The sequence below is a fragment of the Salvelinus namaycush genome, chromosome 1 (genome assembly GCF_016432855.1).
Source record: "Salvelinus namaycush isolate Seneca chromosome 1, SaNama_1.0, whole genome shotgun sequence".
Taxonomy (NCBI): domain Eukaryota; kingdom Metazoa; phylum Chordata; class Actinopteri; order Salmoniformes; family Salmonidae; genus Salvelinus; species Salvelinus namaycush.
The window spans coordinates 14,990,034-15,004,242 of NC_052307.1; the positions used below are offsets into that span (position 1 = coordinate 14,990,034).

The 14,209-nt window shown below is 41.3% G+C and overlaps 2 protein-coding genes across 2 annotated transcripts in view; one reads left to right on the forward strand and one right to left on the reverse strand.

Annotated features, from left to right (window-relative positions):
- The window catches only part of LOC120050492 (netrin-G2-like), a 69,273-nt gene extending 60,185 nt beyond the window's left edge, over positions 1–9,088 (reverse strand). Inside the window, exon 1 of the mRNA XM_038997085.1 lies at positions 8,852–9,088. Coding sequence (XP_038853013.1) covers positions 8,852–9,088 — 237 coding nt within the window. The remainder of the gene's footprint in view (positions 1–8,851) is intronic.
- Positions 9,089–11,874: 2,786 nt separating this feature from the next.
- The window catches only part of med27 (mediator complex subunit 27), a 102,845-nt gene continuing 100,510 nt past the window's right edge, over positions 11,875–14,209 (forward strand). Inside the window, exon 1 of the mRNA XM_038995353.1 lies at positions 11,875–12,084. Coding sequence (XP_038851281.1) covers positions 11,882–12,084 — 203 coding nt within the window. The 5' untranslated portion in view covers positions 11,875–11,881. The remainder of the gene's footprint in view (positions 12,085–14,209) is intronic.

Below are 14,209 nucleotides of genomic sequence, written 5' to 3' on the forward strand. Positions count from 1 at the left end.
GGCCAAGGTGGCGAGACACGGTAGTGATGACACCATAGGCCTTGTTGATCTCTGCACCAGACAGGATGCTCTTGCCAGTATACTTGGGGTCCAACATGTACGCTGCGGCGTGTATGGGCTTAAGGCAGAAGTCTTCACGCTTTTTGATGTATTTCAGAACTGCAGTTTCCTCTGCTTGGAGCACCAGTGAAGTGGGCAGGGCAGTAAGGATTTCTTCTCTTACATCTGCAAGCAGAGTCGAAACATCAGACAGAATGGCATTGTCTCCCTCAATCCTTGCAATGGCTACTGCTATAGGTTTCAGGAGTTTCAGGCTGCTTACCACTCTCCCAAAATACATCATCCAGGAGTATTCTCTTGATGGGGCTGTCCATATCGGCAGACTGTGATATGGCCATTTCTTGGAGAGACTCCTTCCCCTCCAGGAGACTGTCAAACATGATGACAACACCACCCCAATGGGTGTTGCTGGGCAGCTTCAATGTGGTGATCTTATTCTTCTCACTTTACTTGGTGAGGTAGATTGCTGCTATAACTTGATAACCTTTCACATACCTAACCATTTCCTTGGCTCTCTTGTAGTGTATCCATTGTTTTCAGTGCCATGATGTCCTTGAGGAAGAGATTCAATGCATGAGCAGCACAGCCAATGGGTGTGATGTGAGGGTAGGACTTCTCCACTATAGACCAAACAGCCTTCATGTTCGCAGCATTGTCTGTCACCAGTGCAAATACAATCTGTGGTCCAAGGTCATTGAAGACTGCCTTCAGCTCATCTGCAATGTAGAGACCGGTGTGTCTGTGGTCCCTTGTGTCTGTGCTCTTGTAGAATACTGGTTGAGGGGTGGAGATGATGTAGTTCATTATTCCTTGCCCACGAACATTTGACCACCCATCAGTGATGATTGCAATACAGTCTGATTTCTCTATGATTTGCTTGACCTTCACTTGAACTCTGTTGAACTCTGCATCCAGCAAATGAGTAGATAAAGCATGTCTGGTTGGAGGGGCGTACGCTGGATGAAGAACATTCAGAAATCTCTTTCAATACACATTGCCTGTGAGCATCAGCGGTGAACCAGTTGCATACACAGCTCGAGCAAGACATTCATCAGCATTTCTCTGACTACGTTCCTCCATTGAGTCAAAAAAAAAAATCTGATTCCAGGAGGACCATGAGCTGTTGCTATCGATTTATCATTTTCACCTCAAATAGAAGTAGAGGGACTTTTGTCAGAGGTTGCTTGTTGTGAGGGTTGAGGGAACTTTATGCACTTGGCCAGATGAATCTGCATCTTTGTTGCATTCTTCACATATGATTTGGCACAGTATTTGCAAATGTACACTGCTTTTCCTTCTACATTAGCTACAGTGAAATGTCTCCACACATCAGATAGTGCCCGTGGCATTTTACGGTAAAGATGAGAAATAAATGAGTAAAAAAATAATAATACAATTCCATGTACAGATAAATTGTTAAGCAGTTAGATTAAACAACTCCTTTGTAAGATAAATGTTTTAAAATGAAACATGTACGGAAACAGGTGAATTAACACTCCTCAGTTAGCAGGCTTAAGCAAGCTAAAAACCACATGGAGCAAAAACTAACTAGCAGAAATTGTTATCAATTCAGAAAATATTTAAACACACTTTGCTGGAGGCTACTATTTACTAGTTAACAAAAAATTCTGTATATCATATAAAATATATTCACCCCACCCAGTATTGTAATCAAAACTTACCAGAAAGCATGTAGTCCTTGGCTCAGACAGTGTAGTAGTGTGGGCTCTATAGCATCTCATTAGTGTGCAAGATCTTGAGAATCAGCTGTACAGTCGTGGCCAAAAGTTGAGAATGACACAATTTTAATTTTCACAAAGTCTGCTGCCGGAGTTTGTATGATGGCAATTTGCATATACTCCAGAATGTTATGAAGAGTGATCAGATGAATTGCAATTAATTGCAAAGTCCCTCTTTGCCATGTAAATGAACTGAATCCCCAAAACACATTTCCACTGCATTTCAGCCCTGCCACAAAAAGACCAGCTGACATCATGTCAGTGATTCTCTCGTTAACACAGGTGTGAGTGTTGACGAGGACAAGGCTGGAGATCACTCTGTCATGCTGATTGAGTTCGAATAACAGACTGTAAGCTTCAAAAGGAGGGTGGTGCTTGGAATCATTGTTCTTCCTCTGTCAACCATGGTTACCTCCAAGGAAACACGTGCCGTCATCATTGCTTTGCACAAAAAGGGCTTCACAGGCAAGGATATTGCTGCCAGTAAGATTGCACCTAAATCAACCATTTATCGGATCATCAAGAACTTCAAGGAGAGCGGTTCAATTGTTGTGAAGAAAGCTTCAGAGCACCCAAGAAAGTCCAGCAAGCGCCAGGACCGTCTCCCAAAGTTGATTCAGCTGCGGGGTTGGGGCACCACCAGTACAGAGCTTGCTCAGGAATGGCAGCAGGCAGTTGTGAGTGCATCTGCACGCACAGTGAGGCAAAGACTTTTGGAGGATGGCCTGGTGCCAAGAAGGGCAGCAAAGAAGCCACTTCTCTCCAGGAAAAACATCAGGGATAGACTGATATTCTGCAAAAGGTACAGGGATTGGACTGCTGAGGACTGGTGTAAAGTCATTTTCTCTGATGAATCCCCTTTCCGATTGTTTGGGGCATCCGGAAAAAGCTTGTCTCGAGAAGACAAGGTGAGCGCTACCATCAGTCCTGCGTCATGCCAACAGTAAAGCATCCTGAGACCATTCATGTTTGGGGTTGCTTCTCAGCCAAGGGAGTGGGCTCACTCACAATTTTGCCTAAGAACACAGCCATGAATAAAGAATGGTACCAACACATCCTCCGAGAGCAACTTCTTCCAACCATCCAGGAACAGTTTGGTGACGAACAATGCCTTTTCCAGCATGATGGAGCACCTTGCCATAAGGCAAAAGTGATAACTCAGTGGCTTGGGGAACAAAACATCGATATTTTGGGTCCATGGCCAGGAAACTCCCCAGACCTTAATACCATTGAGAACGTGTGGTCAATCCTCAAGAGGCAGGTGGACAAACAAAAACCCACAAATTCTGACAAATTCCAAGCATTGATTATGCAAGAATCGGCTGCCATCAGTCAGGATGTGGCCCAGAAGTTATTTGACAGCATGCCAGGGCGGATTGCAGAGGTCTTGAAAAAGAAGGGTCAACACTGCAAATATTGACTGTTTGCATCAACTTCATGTAATTGTCAATAAAAGCCTTTGACACTTATGAAATGCTTGTAATTATACTTCAGTATTCCATAGTAACATCTGACAAAAATATCTAAAGACACTGAAGCAGCAAACTTTGTGGAAATTAATATTTGTGTCATTCTCAAAACTTTCGGCCATGACTGTACATGTGATGGAAGAATGCACTGTGCATGCAGAGGGTTGCAATTCTATTGAATTGGGGATAGTTTAACCAAAATATGCCACAAGATCTAGAATTGCCTTGTGTATCCCACAAAAAAGGTTCACTGTTATAAGCTAACATTTTTTATGAATTTAAGCAAAGTTCCCGGCTTAACTTCCCATGGAAAATTTCAGAATTTTTTTTACCGGAAAGTTTACGACCGTTTGCAACCCTACCTCTGACCTACCCTGAAGACGACCTCACCAGTTCGTTCACACAGTCAGAGGCCAGTCGACATTATTAATCCCAATCATAGTCAGCCAGTCGACATTGTTAAGACATTGTTAAGACATTGTCTTTAAGTCCAATCAGAGGGACATCTGTGGAACTGCACTGACCGAAATAGGAAAAAGGAAGAGACATGTAGAGAGGAGAGGAGAGGAAAGTGAAGAGAAGAGAGCCCAGAGATTTGGACAGGACCACAGTCTACAAACATGCCCAACTGCATTGGTGTGGATGGAAAGTCATGTACTGTATGGGAAGCTAGTGTTTAGCGCTGCTATTTACCCACCTGGAGAGATGTGTCTCCTCTCCTCTCTGGCTCTCTTGCTTGACTTAATTACAGTGAAAGAAGCTCCTGTGGGAGGGCTGCTGATATAACAGCTGGGAAACAGCAGCCTAATTATACCAGAGAGAAAACAAGCCTCACAAGAGCCTCACCTTTCCCAGCATGGACCACAGCCTACTGTATTTTAATCTGCACGCACACACTATGATGTTCATAGCACTGTAAAAGGGCTGTTCAAAATCAGAATGTAATCAATCAAAAACCCCATTTTTTTCATGTTGGTTTCCTAAAAATCTTGTAATTCCCTGAAAGGTGACGTAGACGATTACCACACTAACAACTTAATTTGAAGAATTCCCCAAGACCTCCAGTTGCATGACAACAGGCAGATGGAGATTATTGCATGTGGTCATAGCCAAATGGGATGAAATCTTTCCCCTTTGGGAGCACAGGAGGGGGGCTGAAGCTGCCAGGACTTATGTATAATTCATGACACAGGACAAAACTGGCCAAAGCTGCACATTTGTGACATTACAGTACCTCTACACCGGTAGGATAAATACACCATGGTGACATATCTAATCTAAACAGTTCTCATAACACACTGCAAATAGTGTACCAAATTGAAGCCCTTTCTATAATGCACTCCACTGCTGTGTTGTAACCTGCAGTGCTATTTTTAGTTTTGGATGTTTTTACATTCTAATGTAGGGCATTTCTGTTGAAAAAGAGTACTGGTAAATAATAATTTGAGCTCATAGGATTGAGAGTGGCAGTGATGACTCACTTCACATATGGACACTGTCTGTCTCCTCTCTTTGTCTTTCAATGTGTGTATAATTACATCAGAAGTGGGTCTGATTTTTGTTGTTTTGCATAGCTCCCGCCCTCCCTCGTTCTATCCCTCCCTCTCTCCATGATTCTCTCCCTCAGTATTACTTTCCCTCTTCCCTCCTCTAATTGAGCAATGCTACATGCAGTCTGCTCTGTTCCCAGCAATGGTATATACAGTCTGCTCTGCTCCCAGCACTGAGTAAAAATGCAATGGCATTTCCTGTGGGCCTACATTGACAGATACAGTATTTGCTCTAAATCATTCATGAGCAGGAAAGCTTTTCCAAGGAAAGTCAACATACTCAATAGGGGGATGGCTTATTCTAAGCAATGAAGTTGCTTTTTTAGTTAACTGTCCCTTTAATGTAAATGTTTTGTTAACTCTCCCTTTTGTTAACTCTCCCTATAATTGCAGGCACCTCTGAGCCACAGAGATGTGTAGAGATCGCTACTATCAGTCCTCAAATGGAACTTCCTGTGTTATACAGGCTATTGAGCATTAGCGATCTCTATACATCTCTATGCTCTGAGAGCACCTGCAACCAATTTCCCTCATTAAATACCCGCGTTCCTTTGTCTTTTAGTTCAGTGCCAAACAAGCCATGCAGTTGTGAAGAACTCTCCCGCATTTATCCTTTTATTTCTGTTATCTGTGCGTCACAGTATCCAGCCACACACAAATCAATAATGGACATTGAATGGATTATGACTGAAAGAAGAAAATGAACGGGAGCACAGACTCTAAAATGCCACCTGACGTCGCTCTCCCTATCGTCGTCTTACTGGGACACCTGCTTCTGTATCAGCACCTACCTCACCCAGTGCATTCAGAATAGGCAACCTGCTTTAACCATTTTTATGATTTTTGAAATTTTTAAGTAGAGGCGTGGATTAAAAAAAACAGTGTGACCACCATGTGCCTCACGCAGCGCAACACATCTCCTTCGCATAGAGTTGATCAGGCTGTTGATTGTGGCCTGTGGAATCTTGTCCCACTCCTATTCAAAGGCTGTGCGATGTTGCTGGATATTGGCGGGAACTGGAACACGCTGTCGTACACGTCGATCCAGAGCATCCCAAACGTGCTCAATGGGTGACATGTCTGGTGAGTATGAAGGCCATGGAAGAACTGGGACATTTTCAGCTTCCAGGAATTGTGTACAGATCCTTGCGACATGGGGCCGTACATTATAATTCTGAAATGTGAGGTGATGGCGGCAGATGAATGGCATGACAATGGGCCTCAGGTTCTCGTGATGGGATATCTGTGCATTCAAATTGCCATCGATAAAACGCAATTGTGTTCGTTGTTCATAGCTTATGCCTGCCCATACCATAACCCCACCATGGGGCAGTCTGTTCACAATGTTGACTTCAGCTAACCACTCGCTGCCATACAAGCTGTCTTCTATCTGCCCGGTACAGTTGAAACCGGGATTCATCTGTGAAGAGGACACTTCAAGTGTGCCAGTGGCCATTGAAGGGGAGCATTTGCCCACTGAAGTCGGTTATGATGCCGAACTGCAGTCAGTTCAAGACCCTGGTGAGGACAACGAGCATGCAGATGAGCATCCCTGAGATGGTTTCTGAAAGTTTGTGCAGAAATTCTTCAGTTGTGCAAATCCACAGTTTTATCAGCTGTCCGGGTGGCTGGTCTCCGACGATCTTGCAGGGGAAGAAGCCGGATGTGGAGGTCCTGGGCTGGCGTGGTTACACGTGGTCTGCGTTTGTGAGGCCGGTTGGACATATTGCCAAATTCTCTAAAATTATGTTGGAGGTGGCTTATGGTAGAGAAATGAACATTTAATTTCCTGGCAACAGTTCTGGTGGACATTCCTGCATCCAGTATGCCAATTACATGCTCCCTCAAACTGCATACTTTAGTGGTCTTTGTCCCCAGCACAAGGTGCACCCGTGTAATGATCATGCTGTTCAATTAGCTTTTTGATATGCCACACCTGTCAGGTAGGTGAATTATCTTGGCAAAGGAGAAATGCTCAATAACAGGGACATGCACAAAATGTTATAGAAATAAGATTTTTGTGCATATGGAACAATCTTGGGATCTTATTTCAGCTCATGAAACATGGGACCAACACTTTACATGTTGCGTTTTATATTTTTTTCAGTGTATATACAATATTGTTTTTATGACTGTCCACACTCAGTTTTACATGTGACCCATATAAGATTTGCTCATTCACACTGATGTTGTCTCTGAAGTAGCACACAGATACAATGCTAATTTCCTGTCACCTTTTATTGGATGACACTTAAAATCTGACTCCCTGTGGCCTCTAAAGATCCCTTATCAATCATGGTGAGAGACAGGGTGTTAGCATGAGCCAGGTTGCGACATCGAGCCTATCATGGCTATCTCTAATTATCCCCCTTTCAATTTGGCACAATCCATCCTAACCTCTCCACTACCACAGCCAATGTGAGGTTTGCAATCTGGCAAAAAGAAAGCTGCTGTAAGCATTACCCAGGTATATGCCACATATTGCTGCATGTTTAGTTGTAAATGTGATGATCATAATTACCATTGGGGATATTTAGGATGTTAAAAGTGACTTGTCACTAAACACAGACAGATGCTCAAATCAGTGAGTAAGTCTATGGCTATATGACAATTGATCAGCAGAAGTTGCAGATAACACAGTATCAAAATGTACATAGTATGCTTTGTGATCATTATTTGACCTGTGAAGGTCTCTCTTCATGGGTTCCAAAATATTATTTGCCATTTTGTTGCAGTTCTACAGTTCACTGTTTCTGTCCCCATGTAGTACAGCCCAGCTGGACAAATTATACATCTGTTTATTCTACAATCAAGCCAGCTGGTTGCCCACAGCAACATTGTCAGCCTCTCTTAGACCCTTGTCAGCACCACCCCCCAAAAAACTGAGCTTACACATAAACAAGCGTATAACTTTACAGGATACAAAATACTACAAAGAAATGTGAATGTAGCCCTATACCATTCACATGCGCTCATGATAGTGCACCTCGCATAGCCCCATAGTCTAGTGTGTCCTGTTAAACAATGTTGGTTATAAGTTAGTGATGGGGGGTGGGAAATCGTTAGTTACATACAGTATGGAAATATTTTGGGAAGATAATGCCTGACTCCAAGTATCGATTTGTAAACAAACAAAAAAAGTCTACCTAGTCAGCTGTACCTGCACCAAAAATCTGGTATTTTGCATCCTAAGACTTCTCCATCTTCTTTTTAAATTGTGAGCCAACATGTTTTCAGCACTTTTATTTCCATGACTGATCAAAACTAATTTTCTCATGCTCTCTCCTGTCCCTCTGCAGCAGACACAGTATAGTGAGCAATATGTTTGGAACATCAAATCCCAATAAAACCGCAGTATCCAATTGCAATACATAGAATAGTAATTCATATCAGTACCTAGTATCTCTCCAGGCGTAAGTCCCGTAGGAAGGCAGAGTTCCACAAACACAATACAAATGTAATCTAATAATATTGTTTGAAAATCAAACACATTTTAATTTAGTTAAATAACCAGAGATAGACTTAGTGGGTTTTAGTATGCAACCGTTAGGTAATAAATTACTGTATTGATGCATAAACCTGTGTAACATTGTCCAATGTACTAATGTTCAATTACCTGACGATTTTGAAGATAAAGTATTTTCTGATTTGTTTCAGTGTATTTCTGCTGCTAAAAAAATATATATATATTAATATATTTAATATTTATATAAAATAATTTTTTATATAATTAAGTTATTATATTCTATTGGTGCATTTATGGAGACAGTGATTCCACACAATTTTAATTGTCTTTAAGTCTTGTTTACATTTTTCACTATAATTAAAAGTAGGTTTCAACTCTTCTGTCCTGAGTTGTCTCATAGAAAAAGTACATTGTCATGCCATCATTGTCCTACCATTAGCTCGAGGTAAAAGGATCAGATACCCTACCCACATCCTAATTAACAACTCCTTCCATGTCAATTTTCTGTTATAGAGACAACACTTCAAAGTTTAGGCCTATTGTAAAAATCATGAACCTGAAACTTACCAGAGTACAGAACCTCTCCGGGGGATTGCCGCAAGTGATGCCGGGGGGATCCACCGTAATTTGCATGAACTCTTTCATAGCCGTGGGTTTGGGCTGGCATGCGTAAAACTCCCATGTTTGTCCATTATCCATACTAACCAAACTCTTGCATATGTCATACTGGCCAAGTGTCAAAGTCACAAAGTGCAGAAGAAAGACCACCTGTGAGAACATGGCACTCGTAGAGACCACATCCATGGTCCAAGACCGAGTGTCCGGAGGGAGGCAAGATGTGCCACCGTCGGTCCACACACAAAGAGGATCAACTTCGAATCTGTTTTGAGGTTTTCATGTTGAGACACCTGCCGCTTGTAGGATACGACCTAACTCTGCTGGATGTCTATACAAATCTAGGCCTATGCCTTCCCAAATAAGCTACATGTACTTCCGTTTCGAAATATGTGTTGTCCTAAATTGAAATTACATCAATGAAAGCATCCCTTTAAAGTATAGTTAGTTGCACGGTAAAAGGAGCCTGTTGTGTTTGATATTGTTGACATGCAAATCTTGCTCAGATCAAACACCTTTGGCACTCCAGGCAAGTCACACTAAAAGCAGTCGCATGTCCATGAGTGTCCTATACCATTTAGAATATTCCCGCTGTCCACTCAGAAGCTCCCTCTTGATGAGATTTTGTTGAGTTTAATGTCATTCAAATGATGGGTTTACAGGCTCCATCTTTGGCTATATCGAAAAGGAGAAAAGACAATTTGTTTAACACACACTGGACGATAAACGTGGTTTCCACGTGAAATAGACGTTGAATTGATGGCACACTAAAACTCTACTGTAGGCTACTGCTACTTCTTTATTGTTATTATAATTGTTTAAGACAACTAACAAACATCAATCTTTAATTAGAGAAACTTGAACATATTTGAAACCCTTTATAATAAATATTGGTGTAGACCTAAATCTGAAATATTGTAGCCGTTCAATTTGTTTTCACAACCAATTCATATTCATAAGACTACCATAATTGATGCATTTTCGTAACTCAAATGCAAGTTCAAAAAGTTATCCAACGTCCCCACAGAAGGATGACTGTTGAACTCATATACTCTGCCATTAGAGGTAACGGAACTGTCGACCATTTCTCCCAGGCAAATGGAGACATACCTAGGCTACACTTTGCAAATAAGTACGCTAGAAATGTCGCATTGTGACAAATTCTATAAACTTTGAAAATGTTTCGTTTCCCAGGTGGGGGACGGATGTTCTCAACTTTGACACTACAGCCTATGTCAAACCTCTAAAGCTCTCTGTAGTGTATTTCTGATTCCAAATGTATTAAGGTAATACGAAATATGTGGCTAGTCATTACTGCATGGTTGCAAGCGTTATTCATTTTTGACGGTGCAATTAGTCTTTAATAGATACATAAATAAGCACCATCAATTCCTCATGTTCTAGGTAGAACTCGAATAGCACGGCACTTACCAAATTGCTCCGAGAGGGTCGGCATGTTTATATTCTGCCATGGGTGCATCCCTTTGCAAAAGTGTTGTCAGCATTCTGAAGCCTGCCGTCGCACCTTGTTTCGTCGTTAAAAAGAAGCTTAACGTCACTGTATTTAACTGTATTCCCTTCAGTAAGAGGATTAGATGAGATGCTCTCCCCTTCTGTTTGTTTCTCTTCTGTTTGACACTTTTGAGGAAAGCAGTACGTTGTTAGGATGATACCGACTACATCCCGTACGCGAAATAGATGACTTCTTCTAAATATATCATATTTCAATACTTTTTCAGGAATGGCACTGCGTCTATTCATGTTCCCCTACTTTTTACGATATCAGTTTTGTCCTACGCGCTCAAGGGCAGAAGGAAATAGCTTAATTTCTCTCTCTCTCTTTCGACCTCACTTTCCCCATGCATTAACACACTATCTTATTTCAAAAATTCCCTACTGCTCTTGTTCTCCTGCGCTCTTTTCGTCTCCATATTTGGCTATCAGAATCTGATCTGCAAACTACGTGTTTGTGAAGAGGGTGCGCAACTTCATCTACCGCCCAGTAATATAACCATCCCATGAGTCGATCGGGCTACCTGTCCTGCTTAAAGGAACAGCTCAAACGAGTCACTCAAGGCAGATATGAATATCTAGTTTTCACTCAGCAATAGAATAACGCAAATTGTTTTACAGTTAAACAACTTGAAGTTCCTTTATAGCTCTTGAAAAGTATTGCCTATGTATGCTATACAGTCTAGGCCTGTAGCCTAAAACTCTAGAGGAATATGTAGGCTAGCTTATGCTTTTTTATTGTTGACAAATGCATTAATGAATAATTAAGATGGACAATAAAACGAAAAAGTAGCCTAACCCTAAAGGTGCGACTTTTGGATATAGGTGTAATTCAAGTAATAGCATCAAGCCAAGGGGAGCTTCTTACTTAAGGAACACTAAGTTGAGCTGTCCATGGTCCTGATGGCCACACACACTTTATTTGTTGCTGTAAATTTAACCTTGATTTAACTAGGCAAGTCAGTTAAGAACAACTTCTTATTTACAATGACAGCCTACCCTGGCCAAACCTGGCCGACGCTGGACCAATTGTGCACCGGCCCTATGGGACTCCCAATCACGGCCGGATGTGATACAGCCTGGATTCGAACCAGGGACTGTAGTGACGCCTCTTGCACTGAGATGCAGCGCCTCAGACCGCTGCGCCACTTGGGAGCAGAGCAAAGCAATGAGTGTAAAGCCTACACATTTCTACAAGGTCACATGAAGCCAAATTATTGTCACAGGCAGGCAGTGACACAATGCACATGAAGCCAAATTATTGTCACAGGCAGACAGTGACACAATGTTTGTAGACAGAAAACTTAGCAATGATTAAAAAAATTGATTAAGGGGGAAATGTTATACCTGTTGTTGGCAAATGAGAGCAAAAGTGTGGGCATGGGAAGAGAGAACTACAATTCCCTTGCTACATGCAATCCAAATCAATGACGTTGTTTATGCGACATACAGTCCCAGCGTGTGGAAAAAATGGCGGACGCAATGAACGTCGGTGTGAATTTAGAAGCATTTTCTCAAGCAATAAATGCTATTCAGGCACTTCGTTCGAGTGTAACAAGGGTTTTTGACTCTCTGAAAGATGGGATGAAAAACAAAGAAACCCTTGAAGGACGCGAAAAGGTTTTTATTACCGAGTTTCAAGATAACCTGCAGTCTGTGAATCGCGACTTGAAGTGAGTAACGTTAGCCGTAGCTAGCTGTAAACCGAAGAAAATGCGAAATATTTGCTGTAAACAGACAGCATGCTGTTTAGTTATAGTCCGTGAGGAATGTATTGTTGAAGTAGAAATGGTGTGTGTGTATATATGTAACGTTAGCTTGTGTGTGCTCAAGAGCAATTAATAATAATATATGTATTTTATATAGCGCTTTTCGTTGCAAAAATTAAAAAAAACGCATAATGGCAACTAGCTAGCTAACCCCAGCACACTGGCAGTCTTACATGCACACCCCAAGTGCTTTCCATTGCATGGTGATTGTCAATAGCTATGTTTCCATCCAATTGGCGAAAGTTTTTTATGCAAATATTCTAAAATCAGCATGAAAATAATATGCGCATTTTCCCACCAGAGATGTGTTTCCATCAAATTGACTTGTTGCAGATAAAAGGCGGTGTGTGATGATGTAGTTCACATAAAACAAACCTATTGGGATTAAATTCCCATCTACTGATAAAAAAAATACAAGTTAAATGGGTTTCCATTTAACCAGCCTGAATTCAAAATGTATTGAAAGTTGTTTTTTTACCCATCTACACACAATACCCCATAATGACAAAATGAAAACATGTTTTTAGACTTTTTTGCAAATATATTGAAAATGAAATGGGTTTCCATCACATTTTCAACTCTACTGATGAATGTTGCATTATATAGTGAGTGCCCACTCTGCTATTGGCACGTGCGCTGTAGCTGTAGCCAACAGCGCTATATAGCCTACATGATTAAATTATTATGGACAAAAGAGTGAGATTTATTTTTATTTGTCAAATGGCAACAAGCATCGATCATCATGTTTTTTCCCCCACCTTTATTTAACCAGGTAGGCTAGTTGAGAACAAGTTCTCATTTACAACTGTGACCTGGCCAAGATAAAGCAAAGCAGTGCGACACAAACAACAACACAGAGTTACACATGGAATAAACAAACATACAGTCAATAATACAACAGAGAAAGTCTATATACAGTGTGTGCAAATGAGGTAGGATAAGGGACGTGAGACAATAAATAGGCCATAGTGGCAATTATTACAGTATGGCAAATTAAACACTGGGGTGATAGATGTGCAGAAGATGAGTGTGCAAGTAGCGATACTGGAGCAAAATAAATAACAATATGGTGATGAGGTAGTTGGATGGGCTATTTACAGATTGGCTATGTACAGGTGCAGTGATCTGTGAGCTGCTCTGACAGCCTGTGCTTAAAGCTAGTGAGGGAGATATGAGTCTCCAGCTTCAGTGATTTTTGCAGTTTGTTTCAGTCATTGGCAGCAGAGAACTGGAAGGAAAGGTGGCCGGAGGAATTGGCTTTGGGGGTGACCAGTGAAATATACCTGCTGGATCACGTGCTACGGGTGGGTGCTGCTATGGTGACCAGTGAGCTGAGATAAGGCGGGGCTTTACCTAGCAACGACTTATAGATGACCTGGAGCCAGTGGGTTTGGCGATGGATATGAAGCGAGGGCCAGCCAACGAGAGCATACAGGTCGCAGTAGTAGTATATGGGACTTTGGTGACAAAACGGATGGTATTGTGATAGACTGTATCCAGTTTGCTGAGTAGTGTTGGAGGCTATTTTGTAAATGACATTGCATAGTCAAGGATCGGTAGGATAGTCAGTTTTACGAGGGTATGTTTGGCAGCATGAGTGAAGGATGCTTTGTTGCGAAATAGGAAGCCAATTCTAAATTTAATTTTGAATTGGAGATGCTTTATGTGAGTCTGGAAGGAGAGTTTACAGTCTAACCAGACACCTAGGTATTTGTAGTAGTCCACATATTCTAAGTCAGAACCGTCCAGAGTAGAGGTCGACCGATTATGATTTTTCAACGCCGATACCAATATCAATTATTGGAGGACCAAAAAAGCCGCTACTGATTAATCGGCCGATTAAAATTTGTATTTGTAATAATGACAATTACAACAATACTGAATGAACACTTATTTTAACTTAATATAATACATAAATAAAATCTATTTAGCCTCAAATATATCATAAAACATGTTCAATTTGGTTTAAATAATGCAAAAACAAAGTGTTGGAGAAGAAAGTAAAAGTGCAATATGTGCCATGTAAGAA